The 19,201-nt window shown below is 36.3% G+C and overlaps 1 protein-coding gene across 1 annotated transcript; it reads left to right on the forward strand.

Annotated features, from left to right (window-relative positions):
* Nucleotides 1-2,307: 2,307 nt before the first annotated feature.
* Nucleotides 2,308-15,588, forward strand: LOC128237536 (integumentary mucin C.1-like). Its single transcript, XM_052953126.1, has 4 exons — nt 2,308-2,526; nt 3,653-3,778; nt 12,705-12,911; nt 14,527-15,588. Exons 1-4 carry the CDS (start codon nt 2,451-2,453, stop codon nt 14,772-14,774), a joined length of 657 nt encoding a protein of 218 aa, XP_052809086.1. The 5' UTR covers nt 2,308-2,450; the 3' UTR covers nt 14,775-15,588.
* The last annotated feature ends 3,613 nt before the right edge of the window (nt 15,589-19,201 follow it).

The following is a 19,201-nucleotide window of genomic DNA, read 5'->3' on the forward strand; positions in this document are numbered from 1 at the left end:
TCAATTCACTCAAATATGTATTAAAATACTGAAACTATGACACTAAGATAATTTCAACTTACGATCAAAATCTTTATTAAAACGCATATAACATACATAACGCCCAATGGTAGAAAAAGGCATTGGTCCGTTACGCAATGTTCAATGGTAGAGGTAAGGCATTTGTTCCTAATACAACACTCAATGGTTGAGATTAGGCATTAGTCCGTTACGCAACGTTCAATGGTAGAGATAAGGCATTGGTTCCTTACACAACGTAAAATGGAAGAGATAAGGCATTGGGTTCCATACACAACGTTCAATAGCAGAGATAAGGCATTGGTTTCTTACAAAACGTTCAATGGCAGATATAAGGTATTGGTTCCTTACACAACGTTAAATGGCAGAGATAAGGCATTGGTCACTTACACAACGCTCAATGGTAGAGATAAGGCATTTGTCACTTACACAACGTTCAATGGCAGAGATAAAGCATTGGTTCCTTACACAACGTTCAATGTCAGAGATAAAGCATTGGTTCCTTACAGAACGCTCAATGGTAGAGATAAGGCATTGGTCACTTACACAACGTTCAATGGTAGAGATAAGGAATTGGTCCCTTACACAACGTTCAATGGTAGAGATAAGGTATTGGTTCCTTACACAACGTAAAATGGCAGAGATAAGGCATTGGTTCCTTACACAACGTTCAATGTCAGAGATAAAGCATTGGTTCCTTACACAACGCTCAATGATAGAGATAAGGCATTTGTCACTTACACAACGTTCAATGGCAGAGATAAGGCATTGGTTCCTTACACAACGTTCAATGTCAGAGATAAAGCATTGGTTCCTTACACAACGCTCAATGGTAGAGATAAGGCATTGGTCACTTACACAACGCTCAATGGTAGAGATAAGGCATTTGTCACTTACAAAACGTTCAATGGCAGAGATAAAGCATTGGTCCCTTACACAACGTTCAATGGCAGAGATAAGGCATTGGTTTCTTACAAAACGTTCAATGGCAGATATAAGGTATTGGTTCCTTACACAACGTTCAATGTCAGAGATAAGGCATTTGTCCCTTATACAACGCTCAATGGTAGAGATAAGGCATTTGTCCCTTATACAACGCTCAAAGGCAGAGATAAGCATTGGACCCTTATACAACGTTGTATGACAGAGATAAGGCATTTGTTCCTTACACAACGCTCAATGGCAGGGATAAGGCATTGGCCCCTTACCCAACGCTCAATGGCAGAGATTAGGCATTGGTCCCTTATACAACGTTCAGTTGTAGAGATAAGCCCTTACACAACAATCAATAGTAGAAACAGGGTGTTGGTCATATACAAGAACGTTCTTTGTTAAATAAGAAGGCATTATTCTCTTATAGCTCAGGACGTTCAATGTCAGCGATATTCTTCATTCTTATCTTTAGTGGTCTTGATATTGAGCTTTTATATACAATAAACAGCTGTATATGATTGCGATTTTAAACTGAACCAAACTCATTGATATAAATTCATGAAAATGTACTTCTTAGGTGAACATCTTTGATAAAACGTAAGGTATACATGAAAACAAATCACAAGCCTAATGTTTGTTTATACATAATAACATTATACCAAATGCTAGATGGGTGTTTGTGATCTTGGCCGTGTTTGTAATGTGGGATTATTATGCATGGATATGACATACTTGACTTGCTTCATTTATTCATTCACATATCGGAACATTCTTAAAATCCTCAATTGTTTATGAATAATAGAATGCATTAAATAGTTGTAGTATTGATATTGATATATAAATTTCCGAAATATTCTAAACTTCTAAAAAGATATCTCAATGGGTATTTGAATACGTTTTAAATACATACAAAGGAAATTTAGGCCATTATTTCTTTATATCCTCCAAAATGCTTTGGTATGTATATTTGAACAACACAGTAGATTTTTCCTTTTCCAGTTTCTTCGCATTTGTCCAATTCTTGAGACACCGCATAATACAGTTGAGTCTCATTCAATGTCATTTTACCTGTAACAACATCGACCTAGTATGCGGTTCGAACCACTGACCGCCGGTTTGTTAGGTAGAAGAGCGACAAACTAATCTCAATTTGTTAATCTTAACTCCAACTACAATCTTTTAAAAGAAAACAAGGTTAAATTATCGGCATCAGAAGACGTATGATGCATTTAGACTTTTGAGATGGGTTCAGCCCGAGCGAGTATAGTGTTACCTTTATGCGTGGTGTAATACATTATTTGTATGAATCGTTGAGTATCAGGTTACCCTTACAAATGAGATCATGGGTGTGGATCGTATAGATATTGGAAGAGAAATACAAATCTAGCAATCAATATATTTACCTGAGTTGTGTCAACTTTTTTTATTGTACTGAGTTTGAATAAAGTAATATGTGTTTCTATAAAGAATCGACTCACACTTGAAATGAGATTTATAGAATGGATAGTTCATATAATAACTGTTTAACTTCATTATGGATACTCTTTATACTGAGTTCAACCAAATATAGTAAAGGTAAGCATGTTCGCCTTCGTTTAGACATGATTCATTGTGCATAACATGTCAACAGACAATTTTATATCGGTGCTTACCGAGTATAAATGGTTAGTTCCTCGTAGATACCGAGGAAGGAATTCTACGACATCATATATTAATTAAGACATTCTACGTCGGGAATGGGAGAGAAAAATGACATAATGTATCTTCCCAAATACACTGATGTACATTGTAATTATAGGCAAGAATTTAGTACCATTAGGATCTCTGCGTTTAAGCCAAACCATAGTGTCTGAAAATTTGAACAGCTAAGTTGATAGTTATCTCAAGTACAGAATAAGAAATCCCGTAACTGAAAGGGGTTCGCACATGAGTCACCACGGGTAATGAAACCATTGTCCAAAATGTCAACTTGACGGATTTTTTTAGAACGATGCAACGCTGAAATTTTTACCAATGATTGCTTCATTAAAATACAAGCAATTCAAAAGTATTCACAAGTGTAGAAGCAGAAAAAAGCGTAGTCTTGTTTATGCTGAGACATTTTTACATATCCTTTCTGTCAACAAAGGTTATTCAAAAATTAACGCTACTAACTTGTTTACATCGGTTGTGACCCGTGATGACCCATGTGAGATCCCTTCGTGTAAGTCCTCATCCTGAAGTAATAAATAATGTTTGCTCACATTGTCGAATGAAGCAATAAATATCAGGTTGTTTTAGGCCTCTTTAAACCATATCAGTACCCTAGTACCTAGAGTAAATACCTGCTGACAAACATCTTAAAGTGTATGCTGATCTCAACCAAAACAACCCAAATAAACTCTATAATTAACGTTGGATAACTTTGCCATGACTGTAGATGTTGTCTTAGTTTACAAAAACAGCTCATCGAAACCAAATGTCCACTACATTGTATTTTGTTATTGATGCACCATGGTGTCGGAATTCGCCCGTAAAGGTCCCTGCTTCGCCTCTGTCTGTGCCGGTGACACCTTTTGTTTATTTGTGTTTATATAAAACTAATTATATGACTAAACTTATCACCTTTATATTTTGAGATAAGTTTTATATTGGACGAAACAACATGAAAAAGGGTTGTTTCTCACAAACAGTGATTGATAAAACTTTATTTAATTGGCAGCCGGCAGATGCTCTTTTAAAGCGGGTACGTGTGAGTGGAGGAATGTCCAAGAAAGAGATCACTTTGACTGGAGCGTGGGAGATTGTAGTCATTTTATAGACACGAACACGGACGAAAATAAAACTGGTACAAGTATATCAAACCATTTAAATACGATTGGTCAATTATTCATAGAAAATGATACATATACAAGTTATTTCTTTGATAAAGGTTGGTATGACCAATTATCAAACATTTAATACATATTAAAACAAGAGATGTTTGTCAAACATTATGCCCCCCTGAGCGCCATGTTGTCAGGATTATATGGACAATTGAATGAAATATTCATGGACCGAAATGACACCTGATTTGTCACTGACATTGGATGCCGTTGAGGCAGTTTTAAGATTATGACCATTCAAAGTTTGAGGATAGAGTGTGTTATGACCATGACCTTTGACTCTATGACCTCAAAATCCATAGGAGTCATCAGCTGGTCACCAAAAATCAAAAGGCAAGTTCGAGGGCCATGGGTGCAGGCATTGACAAGAAATCACACAGACAAGCTTTTTTCGTTCAAGGTCACTGTAACCTTGACCTTTGACCCGATGACCCCTAAAATCATAAGGGGTCATCTACAGGTGACACAACACCAAGTCTTGTTTGAGGGCCATGGGTGCAGGCATTGTAAAATTATCATTTGAAACATTTTCGCATTCAAAGTCACTGTGAACTTGACCTTTGACCCAAAGACTCCTAAAATCAATAAGTGTCATCTCCTGGTCAGGCTCAACTTCCATGTCAAGTTTGATGATCATAGGTTCAGGCATTGTTGAGGTATCACTGGGAGAAGAATGGTTAACTTTTTTCTGTTAAAGGTTACTGTGACCTTGACCTTGGCCCGATGACCCCCAAAGTCATGAGGAGTCATGTACTGGTCAGGCCCTACCTTCATGTCAAGTTTGATGACAATAGGTCCAGGAATTGTCAAGTTTGCTTTCAAGGTTACTATGACCTTGACCCCCTTAAATCAATAGGGGTCATCTACTGGTCAGGCCCAACCTGCAAATCAAGCTTGAGGGTGCAGGCATTGTTGAGTTATCACCGGATAACCTTTTATCGTTCAAAGTCACTGTGACCTTGACCTTTGACCCCTAAAATCAATAGGGACCATCTACTGGTCATGCCCAACCTCTGAGTCAAGTCTGATGGCCATGGGTGCAGGCATTGTTGAGTTATTACTCAGACAACCTTTTACCATTTAAGGTCACTGTGACCTTGACCTTTGGCCCGATGGCCCCCCAAAACAATAGGGGTCAGCTACTGGTCAGGCCCAACCTCCAAGTCAAGATTGAGGGCCATGGGTGCAGGCATTGTCGAGTTATCACTCGGACAATTTTTTACCATTAAAGGTACATGTGACCTTGACTTTTGGCCCGATGAGCCCTAAAATCAATAGGGGTCATCTACTGGTCAGGCCCAACCTCCAAGTCAAGTTTGAGGGCCATGGGTGCAGGCATTGTCGAGTTATCACTCGAACAACCTTTTACCATTCAAGGTACATGTGACCTTGACCTTTGGCCAAATGACCCCCAAACTCAATAGAGGTCATCTACTGGTCAGGCCCAACCTCCAAGTCAAGATTGAGGGCCATGGGTGCAGGCATTGTTGAGATATCACTCGAACAACCTTTTACCATTCAAAGTCACTGTGACCTTGACCTTTGGACAATGACCCCCAAAATCAATAGGGGTCATCTTCTGGTCAGGCCCAACCTCCAAGTCAAGTTTGAGGGCCATGGGTGCAGGCATTGTTGAGTTATCACTCGAACAACCTTTAACCATTCAAGGTCACTGTGACCTTGACCATGGACCCGATGAGCCCAAAAAACAAAAGTGGTCAGCTACTGGTCACGCCCAACCTCCAAGTCAAGCTTGAGGGCCATGGGTGCAGGCATTGTCGAGTTATCACATGGACAACTTTTTACCATTCAAGGTCACTGTGACCTTGACCATTGGCCCGATGACCCCCAAATGCAATACGGGTCATCTACTGGTCAGGCCCAACCTCCAATTCAATTATGAGGGACATGGGTGCAGGCATTGTTGAGTTATCACTCGGACAACTTTTTACCATTCAAGGTCACTGTGACCTTGACTTTTGGCCCAATGACCCCAAAAATCAATAGACGTCAGCTACTGATCAGGCCCAACCTCCAATTCAATTATGAGGGCCATAGGTGCAGGCATTGTCGAGTTATCACTTGGACATTTTTTTACCATTCAAGGTCACTGTGACCTTAACCTTCGACCCGATGAGCCCCAAAAACAATAGGCGTCAGCTACTGGTCAGGCCCAACCTCCAATTCAAGTTTGAGGGCCGTGGGTGTAGGCATTGTTGTGTTATCGCTTGGACAACCTTTTACCATTCAAGGTCACTGTGACCTTGACCTTTGGCCCGATGACCCCCCAAAACAATAGGGGTCATCTACTGGTCAGGCCCAACCTTCATGTCAAGTTTGATGACCATACGTCTAGGAGTTGTTGAGTTATCACTCGGACAAGCTTTGGTCTACTGACGGACCGACCGACCGACATACCGACATGGCTGTGCAAAGCAATATACCCCTCTTCTTCGAAGGGGGGCATAATAACAATAACGTGTTTAAACTTTGATATAGATAAACAGTTTAATACACAGTTTAACATGTATCAAATAATAACTAAAAATCATGATTTATAACACGTGTTTATTAAAGGGACTTGGCACCAGATTGTCCCTAAATGCAGTTATTTCTAAACAAGCCTAGAAGTGCCAATGAGAGATAGTATGAGCCCGACAAAACATCATTTTACATGACTAAAAGAACAAACGCAAAAATCATGCGCTGTTACAGTTTAAAAATAGCGCATAATGGTTTCCCATGTTTAAAACAGCGCGGATTGATTTTTCCGATCACCTTGCAAATCATGTTAACGTTTCACACATAAAGCTGTCGATAAGCGTTTTAGCAACTCACTGTCATTTTTAGCAGAGTCAACCTATTTCAAAAGGTTCTGTCTATCAATTTAATCCCTTGATCTGTCGGGCTTTGTGTCTACATTGTTTTAGTAGTATCAAAATCAAAACACATCAACACTTGGATATTTCTGCTAAACGAGCAATTTGCAAGACAAGAGTTTCAAAAATTGCATGCTATGGGTTATAAGTTAAGTAGTTCTGGTAATAATCATTGTATAGTGAACAATTGCCATTAATAATAAATCATATTTGTGATTACATACTGATATCAAAATAATAGTACCATGGCTCTCATTTACAATGAGGTTGAAAACAAATATATATAATGTATACAAACATTATTGACCCGTAACATAGAATACATTTGAGCATGCTTAGTGTTTTGTATATTAAGTCTTTATATACTTCTCATATTACTTGCATTCAAATAGGAAACTTAGTTTATATTTAAACATATACTACCGATTCTTTATTTCTCGGCATGTTAGACAATCTTCCAGTTTCAATAGTTAGTCTATATTATTACACTTACAATCTTGTTAGTGCAATTCTATATTTTTCAACATTAACAAGCTTCAGATAATCGCTTATCTCAAATTTGCAAAACCTTGTAAAAGGAGGCCCTTGTTGATTGTTCTATTCTGCTATACCAATTGTGAATAAACGTACTATTGACACACTGTTTGAAAAAAAAAAAGATTTTTTTACATTAACAACCACTTGTCCTAACTTGCCGTGAATGCCAAAGTAACATAGCATATTTCGAAACAAAGATATCCTTTTTGGAGTGTACACCTTAGGATTTTTTTCAAAGTCATGTTGTTAGACATAATACATAACTTTTTCAGGTTTTCTATCTTAACAGTGTACAATTCTCAACCATATTTAACACTAAATGTTATGCAAAGCGATGACAATCAAGCCTACCTAATAACGCATAGGGAAAGTTATTTTGTGTAGATAGTTTTATGCACAAGAGGCATGGTAAACATGGTATGAACTATTTTTCTAAAACTGGCGTGCATAAAACCAATCAAATCCGTCAAGAGCATGATCAACTCTTATAATTGAGAATTTAAGTGTCTCTATAATTCGTTTATTACTTTTTGAGTTTGACCCGTTTATAATTTTAGACTCTGTATCTATGAACCGCTTGCAACTGAAACAACTCTGAGGGAAAAATATTGCCAAACTATCTCAATTCAAACGTTGCGATGATAAATCTGTTAAATGTCAGGTACTCTACCAGTTTTTTTTAATACAATTATTTTAGCTTAATCTTAATTGACAGTAAGGTTTCATTTAACACAGTGTTCATGTATAGTACCTCAGTTGAATATCTACACTAGTTTGTGCAAAAATAAGAATGACATTACATACATCAACAATAATAATTTTAACAAAGAAACGTCTTTGCCTTTTGCTCCGTAAAGGAACACCTCATATTACAAATCATTATGACATAGAGAATATTAGAAAGGACTTAGGCACTTTCCTTGTCGTACACCCAAAATATTTTCCTATATTTCACCTTGGCGCTGGACACGAAAGCACTGTCATTGATACCAAATGTGCGGGCTTTTTAATGTTCTCGCGTACAAGTCCATTTGTTTTACTTGTTGCCTTAAGAAGAAGATTGCGTTTCACTAGGTTTTTATAAACGCCATTTGAAATACCTTTTACTTTCATGTAATTCATGCACCTGTTTTGAATCCAAAATGATGCTAAACTTGATGCGTGGAGTAAAACGTTTAAAGCGTTCTGCAACCATACAATATTACGTTCATAACACACTGCTAAAGCGTTATATTTTTCAGATAATTGTGCGTTTATTGAATCTTTGGGATCAATGCGTCGGAAAAATTCTAATTCCTCGATGTTTCTGTCTGCCGAAAGTGTTTTAACTCTTTTGGATCATATTTTATGTAATCGTTGTCAAGAACAGTATCAAAGTTGATATATTCAAGTCGTGTTACGTTTTCATTTAGATCCATCACAACTTCCATCAGTTTCTTCCACGATACTTTTCTTAGACATGTTATAACTTCTGCATAACTTTTTTCCATACAATTAACCCTCTCTGCTATAGCATTCACCATGTACTTTGTATTTTGTGTATAGTTAATGAAACTCACAGACCCAACCCCGCTCTCACATATTGCCCTTTGGAATATCTTTCCACTATTACTCGGGTACATGGATTGAAGAGCAACACCTATAGCCCCTGCAGATTCCCCGAAAATCGTGATTTGCCCCGAGTCTCCTCCAAAATATCCTATGTTATCATTTACCCATTCTAGTGCAAGTCGCTGATCCCAGAATCCAAAATTACCCGGGCAGTTCTCATCCATGGTGCTCATGAATCAAGCAGCCCGAGATGACGATACCATAATTGACGAGTTCCTCTCCGTTATACGTGTCTGCAGAGCTTGAAATGAAATCACCTCCATATATAAAGACCATGATTGCGTGTGCCTTGTCGGGAGCGGGGGTCTTGTCCGGAACCAATATGTTATGGTACAAACAATCTTCGTCCTCTACTCCTACTTCTTCTTCGCCCGGAAGATGAATTTGTGGACAAATGTTCTTGTAAGCAACTGCTTCATATGTTGTAGCGCCCAGATTTTCCGTATTAAACCGGTTTTTTCCATCGTAAATCTCCGACTGGTGGTTTAGCAAACGGAATACCAAGGTAGTTTTTAAATGAAAATTTAATTCCTTCAATGTTAATTGTCGCTTCAACACCGCGAATAACCCCAACCGGCGTCGATACATTCAAATCTGCACAATGTATTGTAAGAACCAAGCTACATACTATCAAAACAGAAATCATTGTTAGTGTGTCTTTGGCCATCCGTTGAATAATGCAGTTAAACTCGTTGTATCACTCAACCATAGCTTTTCTAAAACTGTACTTGAATATGACCCGTACGTTTTCACTCTTTCAGATCTTAATCGACAATTAAATGAATTTAGTGTGGTATGTTTGTTATTGTGCTTTATATATTGAATGGAACTTATACATAAGGTTGAAGATTATAGACAAAATCAACAAGTTGCTATTTGTGACGTTTCTACAAATACAATAGTATTGAATAAACTTCTTTAATAAACCGGCCACTGTTAAACCACCCAATTACATTCCTATAAGTTTAGTAGTGTACAAATCTATATTCCACTTAAAATGCCTTAAATACAATTATACCTGTCCTAGTTTGGGTTTAAAAAGAGAAATATTTGCGACAGTGATAAACACAAAGGGCAGTAAATGGAACATAGACATGCTCTTCTCAATCTTTAATTGCATTAACCTGTTTATCAAATGTTTGCTTAAGTGATAACGATTGATATTTGTATTCTGATATTATTAAGACACTCACTCGCAACCGCTTCTATAATCCTTATGAAATACATATCAGTGATGCACCTCTATTACTGTATATATCATAAAAGTGTACATTCGTTTTCATAATTTAAAACATTTATAAAAGTGTAACGCCATATGGAATGCCCAGTTCGATTGTAAACATTTAGATACTACATTAACTGTATACAGCAGTACCAAATATATACAATTGCAGCTAGAAATTGTGTTAATGTCAAAACAATAATCACAGAATACCCAGCAGTTTGACATCAATATTGATTGTTGTTTCTCTATTTGAGCTCGAAACATTTGGCGAATTATATTGATTAAATGATAGGAAATCAAAATATTCACATAAATGCTATCAACTGACTTCGGTACGATATTTTAAAACAGTATGTAAACAATTTACAGAGATACGACTTCACTTAAATTATTATTTAATACGATTCGATTACCTCAGTGTATACAGGAGACGTGTCGTCTTGATTTGCATAATAATTTATATTCAATAAGCTCGACGTCATATATTCATTGGTATATGACGTCACAATTATCAGCCATTCATGGTGAATATTGCCGATAGCTTTCCAGTGCAAATATAAGAATATATAGCATTTGTTACATGTGTCTATGGATATGCAAGCCTGCCTTTCTGCGTTTATACAGTATGAACACACGAACAAGTTAATGAATATCATTTCTTAGAATGATGTTAGCAATATGACGTTGCCTTGCAACATCAAATCATACATGTAGTTCATAAAAAATAAAATTAGATTAAACAACGAACACTGCGTACTAGTGTGGACTACACACTTCAGCTTGAAAATGTTATATAGGTTTATCAAATACTGTATCACATAATTGTTAAACTCTTTGTTTTTTTAATACAGCAGAACGTTTATACTGTTTTAAGACAAAATAATGGTGTTGTTATCAACTTCCTATTCCAAAATGAGAGAAAACTGTTCACCTCAGACGAACAAACGTTACTGTATACATCATCACCATAAATGAATCAAACTATACCGCTGAGACTCTTTCACATGTCCAATTTTCATATATATGGACATGTACATGGACATTTGAAAAACTCTTGTAACATAAGAGTTCTATAGCTTGTCTGTTTCTCATGTTTCGTTTTAAGCTAATTTCAATTAACACGGGACAGACCTATTCTCGTTAAAAATATTTCAGGACATATACACTAGATTGTTTTACAAATAGTTTTTGGTTTTGCAATATAAAATGAAATAGTTACATTTAATGACAGTCAAATATGTGTGGTTTAACTTGTTTCCAAAATAATTGTCAATTCATGTACTCATCAGAAATGACTTCAAATTATGTCAGATATTGTTTTGTTTTACATATACAGTAGAATGATATAGATGTGCATACTAATCCGAAAGAAATTGGATCAACTTGTAAGCTTGAAAATGTACATTTGATTCTTGAATAGTATTCGCTGTCCCTGCAAAGGCGTATATCCCTACATTTACCAATGATAATTCTTGATTTTAGTATTTTAGGTTTATATTCCTTCAATTGAATTTGTTTTACGTAATTGCCTGTCACAAATCAGAGGACAGAAATGTCGATTGGTGGAAGTGTATTTACACTATTTCCAACAAAACAAATAATCTCTCAGACGGTAATGTAACATATAGATTTTGTTCATTCTACTAAAAGTTAAATTGATCAAACAGAGAAAGGAGCCTTTGTTCAAATGAATGTAGCTTCCTGAAACACTTACCGCATGTAAAAAAAAAATCAGTAGCACGTGTGGCCTATGTAATTATATTCTATTTAACACCAGTTTATATTTGGTACAACTTTACAAAGCATTGCATTTATCTGTACTGATGCAAATTGCGTATCCGAGAAAGAGTCTTTGAAGCAATAAGTATAAATACGGTTCAAAAATGCGAAATTTGGTGATCATTTTACAATTATTCCACGGAATATTACCAGTGTACCCGATCCTTGTCGAAAATAGGTTTGAAAAGAATCCTGCATTTGATGGACATTTATGTTCACATCAATCGATTTACGTTGTAAGCAAACGAAATAAGCAGTCTTGTGCAACTGAATGCAATCAGTTAGTCAGTTGCAGAAGTTTCTTCTATGATTTAGCTTCCCGAGACTGCTACATTTTTGACAAAACTCTTCGTGATGCCATTGGCTGCCCTAGCCGCAATGGATTTTATTACCAGCTGGAAGGTAACAATAAAGCACCTAATGTATTAACTTACTATTTTAGAAACCAGGGGCGGTATTCATAAAACTTCATTTCCTAGCTTAAGTCGATTTCCTAACTTTTATTTTTATCTTTTTAGTCATATAAAATAAAAAGAATTTCCAAAATACATTATTTTCTTTGACCTAATTGAAAAAAATACTTTAATGTTAGAAACACTTTTTACATTTCTTTTATGAATACCGCCCCAGTATCCAATCGTATTTGTATGGGTCAGCAATTAAGGTTCAATTTACATCGTTCCAGGTGCTGTACAATTTTACGTTGTATTTTGCAACGGTTGTCAATAAATGTAAATTTTACGAAAATGACGTTCTCATTGAAACCGCTGTCATTAAACGTTGCTTTGATTTCCACACATATTTAGTCCCAATTGCACTCTCTGTATATCAGTTCGTTTTAATTATATATCTGAACAGCTTCAGCAAAGACGACAACAACTACTACTACTACCACTACCACTTCCACAACTACTTCTACTGCTGATGCATCATTTACGTCCAAAGTTACATCATGTGCGTCTTCAACAGATTGTACAGCTATAACGAATTCGGACTGCATCGATGGTACGTGCCAGTGTACAGACTGGTTTCGATATGACCCGGGGTCGAACATTTGCACAACAGGTACGTTATGGATTATCTTCAAATGCTCAGGCATGTACGAATGAAGAACTTTCCGTGGAAACAAATGTGGCGAGTTAACATTTCACTCCCGTCTCTCTCGTACATTCTGTAGGTCCTGCCACCCTTTATATTTCACCTTGTAGGGTTTACGTTTGTTATTGGTCGGATCGTCATTCCTAAAAACGTCCCGGTCTTATCAAATGTAAATAAACGCTTATGAGTACTTTTCTGTGGTATTATTTACGCAAGAAAAGTATCACTTGCAGCGATTTATAAATCCCTAAACTGGAACGAAATCTCAGAATGGAATTCCATGCTTACCTTATTCGCTTACTTAGATGTTGTCAAATACTTGTTAAAGTGCATCTTTAACGGACGTTGAGTGATATACAGCTATATTGGTTAATGTCTGTGTATCTTTAGACGTATTTTAGAAACTGGTATTTATTCTTTGAGTAGTCTGGGCGCAACTTCAGTTGAGAACACAGATGCCTAGTTTCAAATCAAGACCAAGGGCAGAGTGCTTAAGGTGAAGCATCTGAACCAGTAAATCTCCGTCTGTACGCGCTTATTTTAGTTTGTACATAATTTATTGATTTAAAACCAATAACGCTAATGTGTTTCACCCTCGTCCCGTTCCAATGGCAAGGTTACTTTGTTAAAGACGGCGGTAAATAGAACTCTATGAATTAGAAACTTATCGGTTCGAGGAACGACATCGTGAATAATAAGATTATAAATTAATTATTTAAATCAAAAGTGAATGGTTTAGTAAACTGTATTTCAAAGATGCCGTACTAAGAGCAGCGTACGGCATAATTATAATTAGTATATTGAATCAATTGTCAAAATGCTAAGCATTCTACATGTATCTTAATTATAGCACGTTGCACGAGCACAGGATATTCCATAGCAAATTATCCTTTGAATAAAAAACAACAATACAAGTGGCAAGTTTTATTGACAGTTTGGGTACATGTCTGTCTTCCTGAAGGTAATAAGATACTTGTTTCCTTATACATGTCAATGTAAAACAAAACATAAACCGCGGGCTGGAACAAAATACGATTACTCGCGTCTCACGTCTATGACAACCATTCATTCTTTCATGTTCATGTTAAATGCAATTGATTAAAACAATAAAAAGTATGTCATGATATTCCTTAAACAATTCCCTTACTTTGAACTTTAACCCCATTTATAAATTCTCAATAGTCCAGAATTTGGCGAAATTTTATTTCAACAGAAAGTATATTAATCTCTAAGATATTCATATAATTTTTCTTCTGAGTATGTATTGGACTTAATTCAAAATATACAATCAGTTATTTGTTTGCTTTACTCAGACGTTAACCATATATTGACGTAGGGTTAACCTAAAAATTAAAGAGCTCATCCTGGAACAGTTCCGGGCACTTGGTATTAAATTATAACATACCTTTATGCATACAACATAGCAGATATTGTGTGCCCCCCTGAAAAAAAATCACTTATTATCGTCACCGTAAACTTAAAAAATTTATAAAGCCTTAAGAAATTGGGTCATGATTAAAAATCGTAAACTATTATTGTGCAAAGTAACATAATTTTAAACAAAAAATTGTTTTGTTTCTAGTTTGTCCCTCTTTGTTTGGCAACACCTATACCCGGCGAGCAGGCAAGATCATGTGGACGAATATCATTATCCTAGATATAAGCCCAACGACCCTGGAGAATTGCTTCAATCAGTGTAACGCTAGTCCCTCTTGTACTGGCGTTAATTGGAGCGCGTCCACGCAACGATGTAGGTTGAAACAGGAAGTTCCGTCCTCCTACTATATGGGGTCGTCCGCCTGGGAGTGGTACACCCGAAACTGTGAATAATAGGTTCACAGAACTTGTCACACGGATGTATCCATGTGTTTGGTCATCCATATATTGCGCTATTGTGTCGCACGCATTTGGGGAAAATTTTTAATATAGATATGAAAATAATTATGTTACAATGTTTTGCACGCTTGATTTTTGTATTTTTTTGTTGTAAATGTAATGATCATGACTTGACGGGATGTTTTTCGGCTTTCGTTCATGAACAACCAATGACGATTCGTTTGACTCTGCTGCTCAAATGTACTGTGTCTTACATGTTGATTGGTCGTTACGGTCTAATATGGCCAATGGAAGAAACTCAACTAAAGTACGTGTATGATATCTCGGAATATTATAAGTTACGGGATTAGTAGGTGACCCGATATGGAATATACGGGGCAAAGGAAATCATATAAGGTGAGAGCGAAGCTCGAACACGAATATGGTTTCCTACGTATATCCCAAAGCGGGTCACCTACTTAACCCGTAACGTATAAATCACGTCGGCAACCTGATTACATGTTTAAATGTTTTATTTATACATCGGAATATTCATCGAAATTGAAAAAGACGCCATTATGGTACGATATAAAATTGGTGACCCTATATGAAAAAATATGGGATCACCGTGTAACCATTCCTGGACCGATGGCGTTGTGTTTATTTATGTTGGAGGCGCGATATATAGTAATGCTAGTAATTTGCTAGAATTATCTAAAGAATATTGTAGTCAAGATCTAAACATGTTTTATGAGACTGTTTTGTAACTGAGTGTAATATTTTACTGAAAAATGATATTTAACAGAGGCAAATAAAGTAATTATGTCTTTGCCTTCAAATATGTCCATGCGTTTCACCGGTACGGGATGTTGCAGGAATTTGATATTAGGAAATGTGAGAAATTCAAGCAACTTATTGATGTTTTATTAGACTAGGAGTTGTATTGCGGAAATACTAGAAAATGCATTCTAATGAGTATACATTTCGAACTTCGATGACTATGATTCGGTATGAATGCTGATAGACCAAATTAACCATTTGGTACAGTAAATCACGCTTTGGGTCTAAAGAAGAAAGGACCCTTTACGGACACAGGAAGAACGTATGAACGGAAATGACCTGCAAAGTGCGCTTTATCATACAACTGCACATTTTGCTTTTAAAAAAATGTTATAATACTTAAAACAATTTCTTTGTGGACATCTTTAAATTGTTATCATTATTAGTTATGATGTAGTTTTGTACATCGTTCAACAGAAATGTGCTAAGGTGAGGATATTTATCACGGAAGGATAGAATTACAAATGTCTTGTACCTGAAATGCTATAAATTATATCATTTGTGTAATTTGATTCATAACATACTTCGCAAAATGGAACAACCATCAGTTTTCATAAAAAAAGATTTTTATATATAAAGTAATATATTTAAATATATATACTAATATTATAATATTTATTTTTAATATATTTAAACATGTAAATATTCGCGATGAATTATTATATATTTTTGTAATTCAAATATAGCAATTTATTATTAAAATTATTGCGTAGCGTCAAAGTCGCATTTTGAAGATTAGATCTAATAAATTTCATGTCACCGTTTCAACGAATTTCCCGGTCACTCAAATGGATCCTCTAAGTATGAACATTGTAAAGCCAAGGGGCTGATATCACAACATCGTATGGTGGAGGTTCGGACACTGTATGGTAGGACACTTGAACTGTTTGTCCACCATGGGAGGCTAAGACACATGTTTCGGGATAAGTTGGAGGTGGACCGTCAGGTTCGGACTGTGTTATATCACTCTGCAGTTGTTGTGTTGTATGACTGTCTGTATTTAACAGTGTTTGTCCGGTTTGCTGTGGTGTGGACGACTTACGAAATATTTTGCATCTTCGCCGGCAATATGCAAAAGAACAAATAATACTGCAGAAAATGACTGCCGCCATTGAAATGTATATTATTCTCGGTGTGTAAGTATTTGTAGATTTCCAGCCAACTGTTGATTCAGATAGATCTGAAAAAAGTTGTTTCAAATTGTATACAATTATTCATTGTGAAATCAAAAGTAAAATTGATTGAAAAAGCTTCACTGGCTGCACGATCAGACAAATACGAACGATTCCTATTTAGTTGAAAGAATGCTCATATAGTCTGATACAGATAATTATTAATTAATAAATTAATTAATTTAATAACTTTTTGTATGTTAAGAATCTCAAGCAAGTCAATGTATTTGGAATGGTAATAACAGTATCAGTTATGTAACAACTACAAGAACGAAATTAGAAGCATAAACCACGAGTTCACAAAAAGCGCACGGATTGAGGACTAACAGAATTAATTTTAGCTGACTTGCTAAGGATTTACCACGAGTCCAAGTAAGGCCTAATGCTCAGAGACAAACAGAACCAAGTTAAGCTGGCTGGCTAAGCATTTACCACGTGTAAACAACAGGCGCATGGATCGAGGACTACACGAACAAGCATAGTAGCCTAAGCACGTTTGAACAAAATCTGGTTTTGCAATAACAACGTGTCCACGAAAGGCGCATGGATCGAGGACTAAACGGATCAAGAATAGCTGACTTGCTTATCATTTATCAAGTATCCACAAACGGTACATGGATAGCAACTTTAGCATGAACTAGGCTTATACGGAAGGCTCATGGACCAAGGCAATACACGCACATCACGTGACAAATTTGATCTAAAAATAAAACAATACATTTGACTTGCCTACGCAAGAGTAATTTCCTTCATCACTGCTAAGAGTACACTTTACTTCTATAAATTAAAGATAATACATGACCTCTATAGGTGTGTTCTAACCTGTAGCGATAGATGTCCTAGTGTTAATGGTGTAGTTGTTAAGATAGCTGTTAAATACAATCTAGTTAAAAAAGAAACAAAGAAATATAGATACATGGAAATAAACGGTCGGTATTAGGTCCTTTGAAAAACCTTGCTATACGGTCATAAAACTGTTTCAGCCTAAAGTCGTTTAACAATAATCAGCTGCAAATTGAATCGAATATTTATTGTGAAATAAAAAGGATGAGATTTATATATGATTTACTGTCCGCACGATAAGACATAATAAGGTTGATCGTTTTTATTTCTGCGCAATTATTATGCATAGTGATCAATAAATTATTCCTCATTAGCCCAAGTAAAGAATCTCAAATAAATGAGCCTTATTTGAGGGGAATTTACACTATCAGTAATGTAAGAGCTACTAGAATCATCTTCGTAGCCTATGCATAAATCATGTGTTCACAAAAGGCACACGGTTCGAGACCTTCTATGAGAAGTCCAGGCAGCTTAATCATTGGCATTTTGTCCACGAGATGTGCATGGATTGAGGTCAAGCACGAATAAGCATAGGAGTGTAAGCATTAACCATTTATCAACGAAAAGCACACGGATTGAGGACTAACAGTAATTGCCATAGCATTATAAGCATTTACAACATATCCGCGAAAAGCACACAGTTCGAGACCTTCCAGGAACAATCCTAGCATCTTAAGTGTTAAACACGTTTCCATGAAATGCGCATGAATAGAGGCTTTTCCGAAATATGAATAGCACTATAATTATTAACCAGGCATCTGCGAAAGGTGCACGGATCATTTAGCAATAGCTGTCTATGACATTTACCAATTGTCTGCAAAGGTACAAGAATCGGTGCATTAAGGGTTCAGTTTTAGCAGCCTGATCACCAAGCATGTGTCAATAAAGGGCACACGGTGATAGGCCTAGCAGCTTTATCATTGACCACGTGTCAACAGAAATGAATACGGATCGAGACCTGCCATGTTCTTACCCCAGTGTGTGTATACCACGTGATTTATTACGTCATATATGCTACGTCAAAAAACAATATTTTGCTTAAAATGAAGACTTAAATCAACGATAACTTTTCTTTAAGTACACCATTTTAAATGAAACAAAGGGCAGTCTTAGCCGCGTAAAGAGCCACGCCTTCGATTTATTTCTAGAGTTCGATAATGATTAGTTTTATCAAACACTTCGACAAACCTGTTTCCAAAATAATGTTTTGACAGTGCTCCGTCAGACGGCCGTATTGCAAACAAAAATAATTGTCGAGGTGTTTTAAGAAACTACACTCTCAATCAAACTCTGGTAAAATACCAAAGGCGGGGCTCTGTAAGCGGGATAGACTGCGCTATAGTTCCTTTAAAATGGTGAAGAAATAGGAAAGTTATCTTTGTTTAAAGTCTTAATTCGAGGCAAAATATTTCCTTCCGACGTAGCATTTATGACGCAATTAATCAAGTGGTATACACACACTGCACCCTACAGATCTTACTATTAACCATGTGTTTACTGATCGAGATCACACAGGATAAACGAATAGAAGACCATACAGTAATCATGTGACCACGAATGTTTTGCTGATGAATACTTTTTATACAA

This window comes from Mya arenaria, chromosome 6, assembly GCF_026914265.1.
Source record: "Mya arenaria isolate MELC-2E11 chromosome 6, ASM2691426v1".
In the NCBI taxonomy this organism is placed as follows: Eukaryota; Metazoa; Mollusca; class Bivalvia; order Myida; family Myidae; genus Mya; species Mya arenaria.

What these genes read in the sequence shown, in the direction of transcription:
- LOC128237536 (XM_052953126.1), top strand. Translation starts at nt 2,451, where the DNA reads ATGGATAGTTCATATAATAACTGTTTAACTTCATTATGGATACTCTTT. An exon ending in CACGGACGAAAATAAAACTG is followed by an intron (nt 3,779 to 12,704) that starts GTACAAGTATAT and finishes ATATCTGAACAG; the next exon opens with CTTCAGCAAAGACGACAACA. An exon ending in GTCGAACATTTGCACAACAG is followed by an intron (nt 12,912 to 14,526) that starts GTACGTTATGGA and finishes TTTTGTTTCTAG; the next exon opens with TTTGTCCCTCTTTGTTTGGC.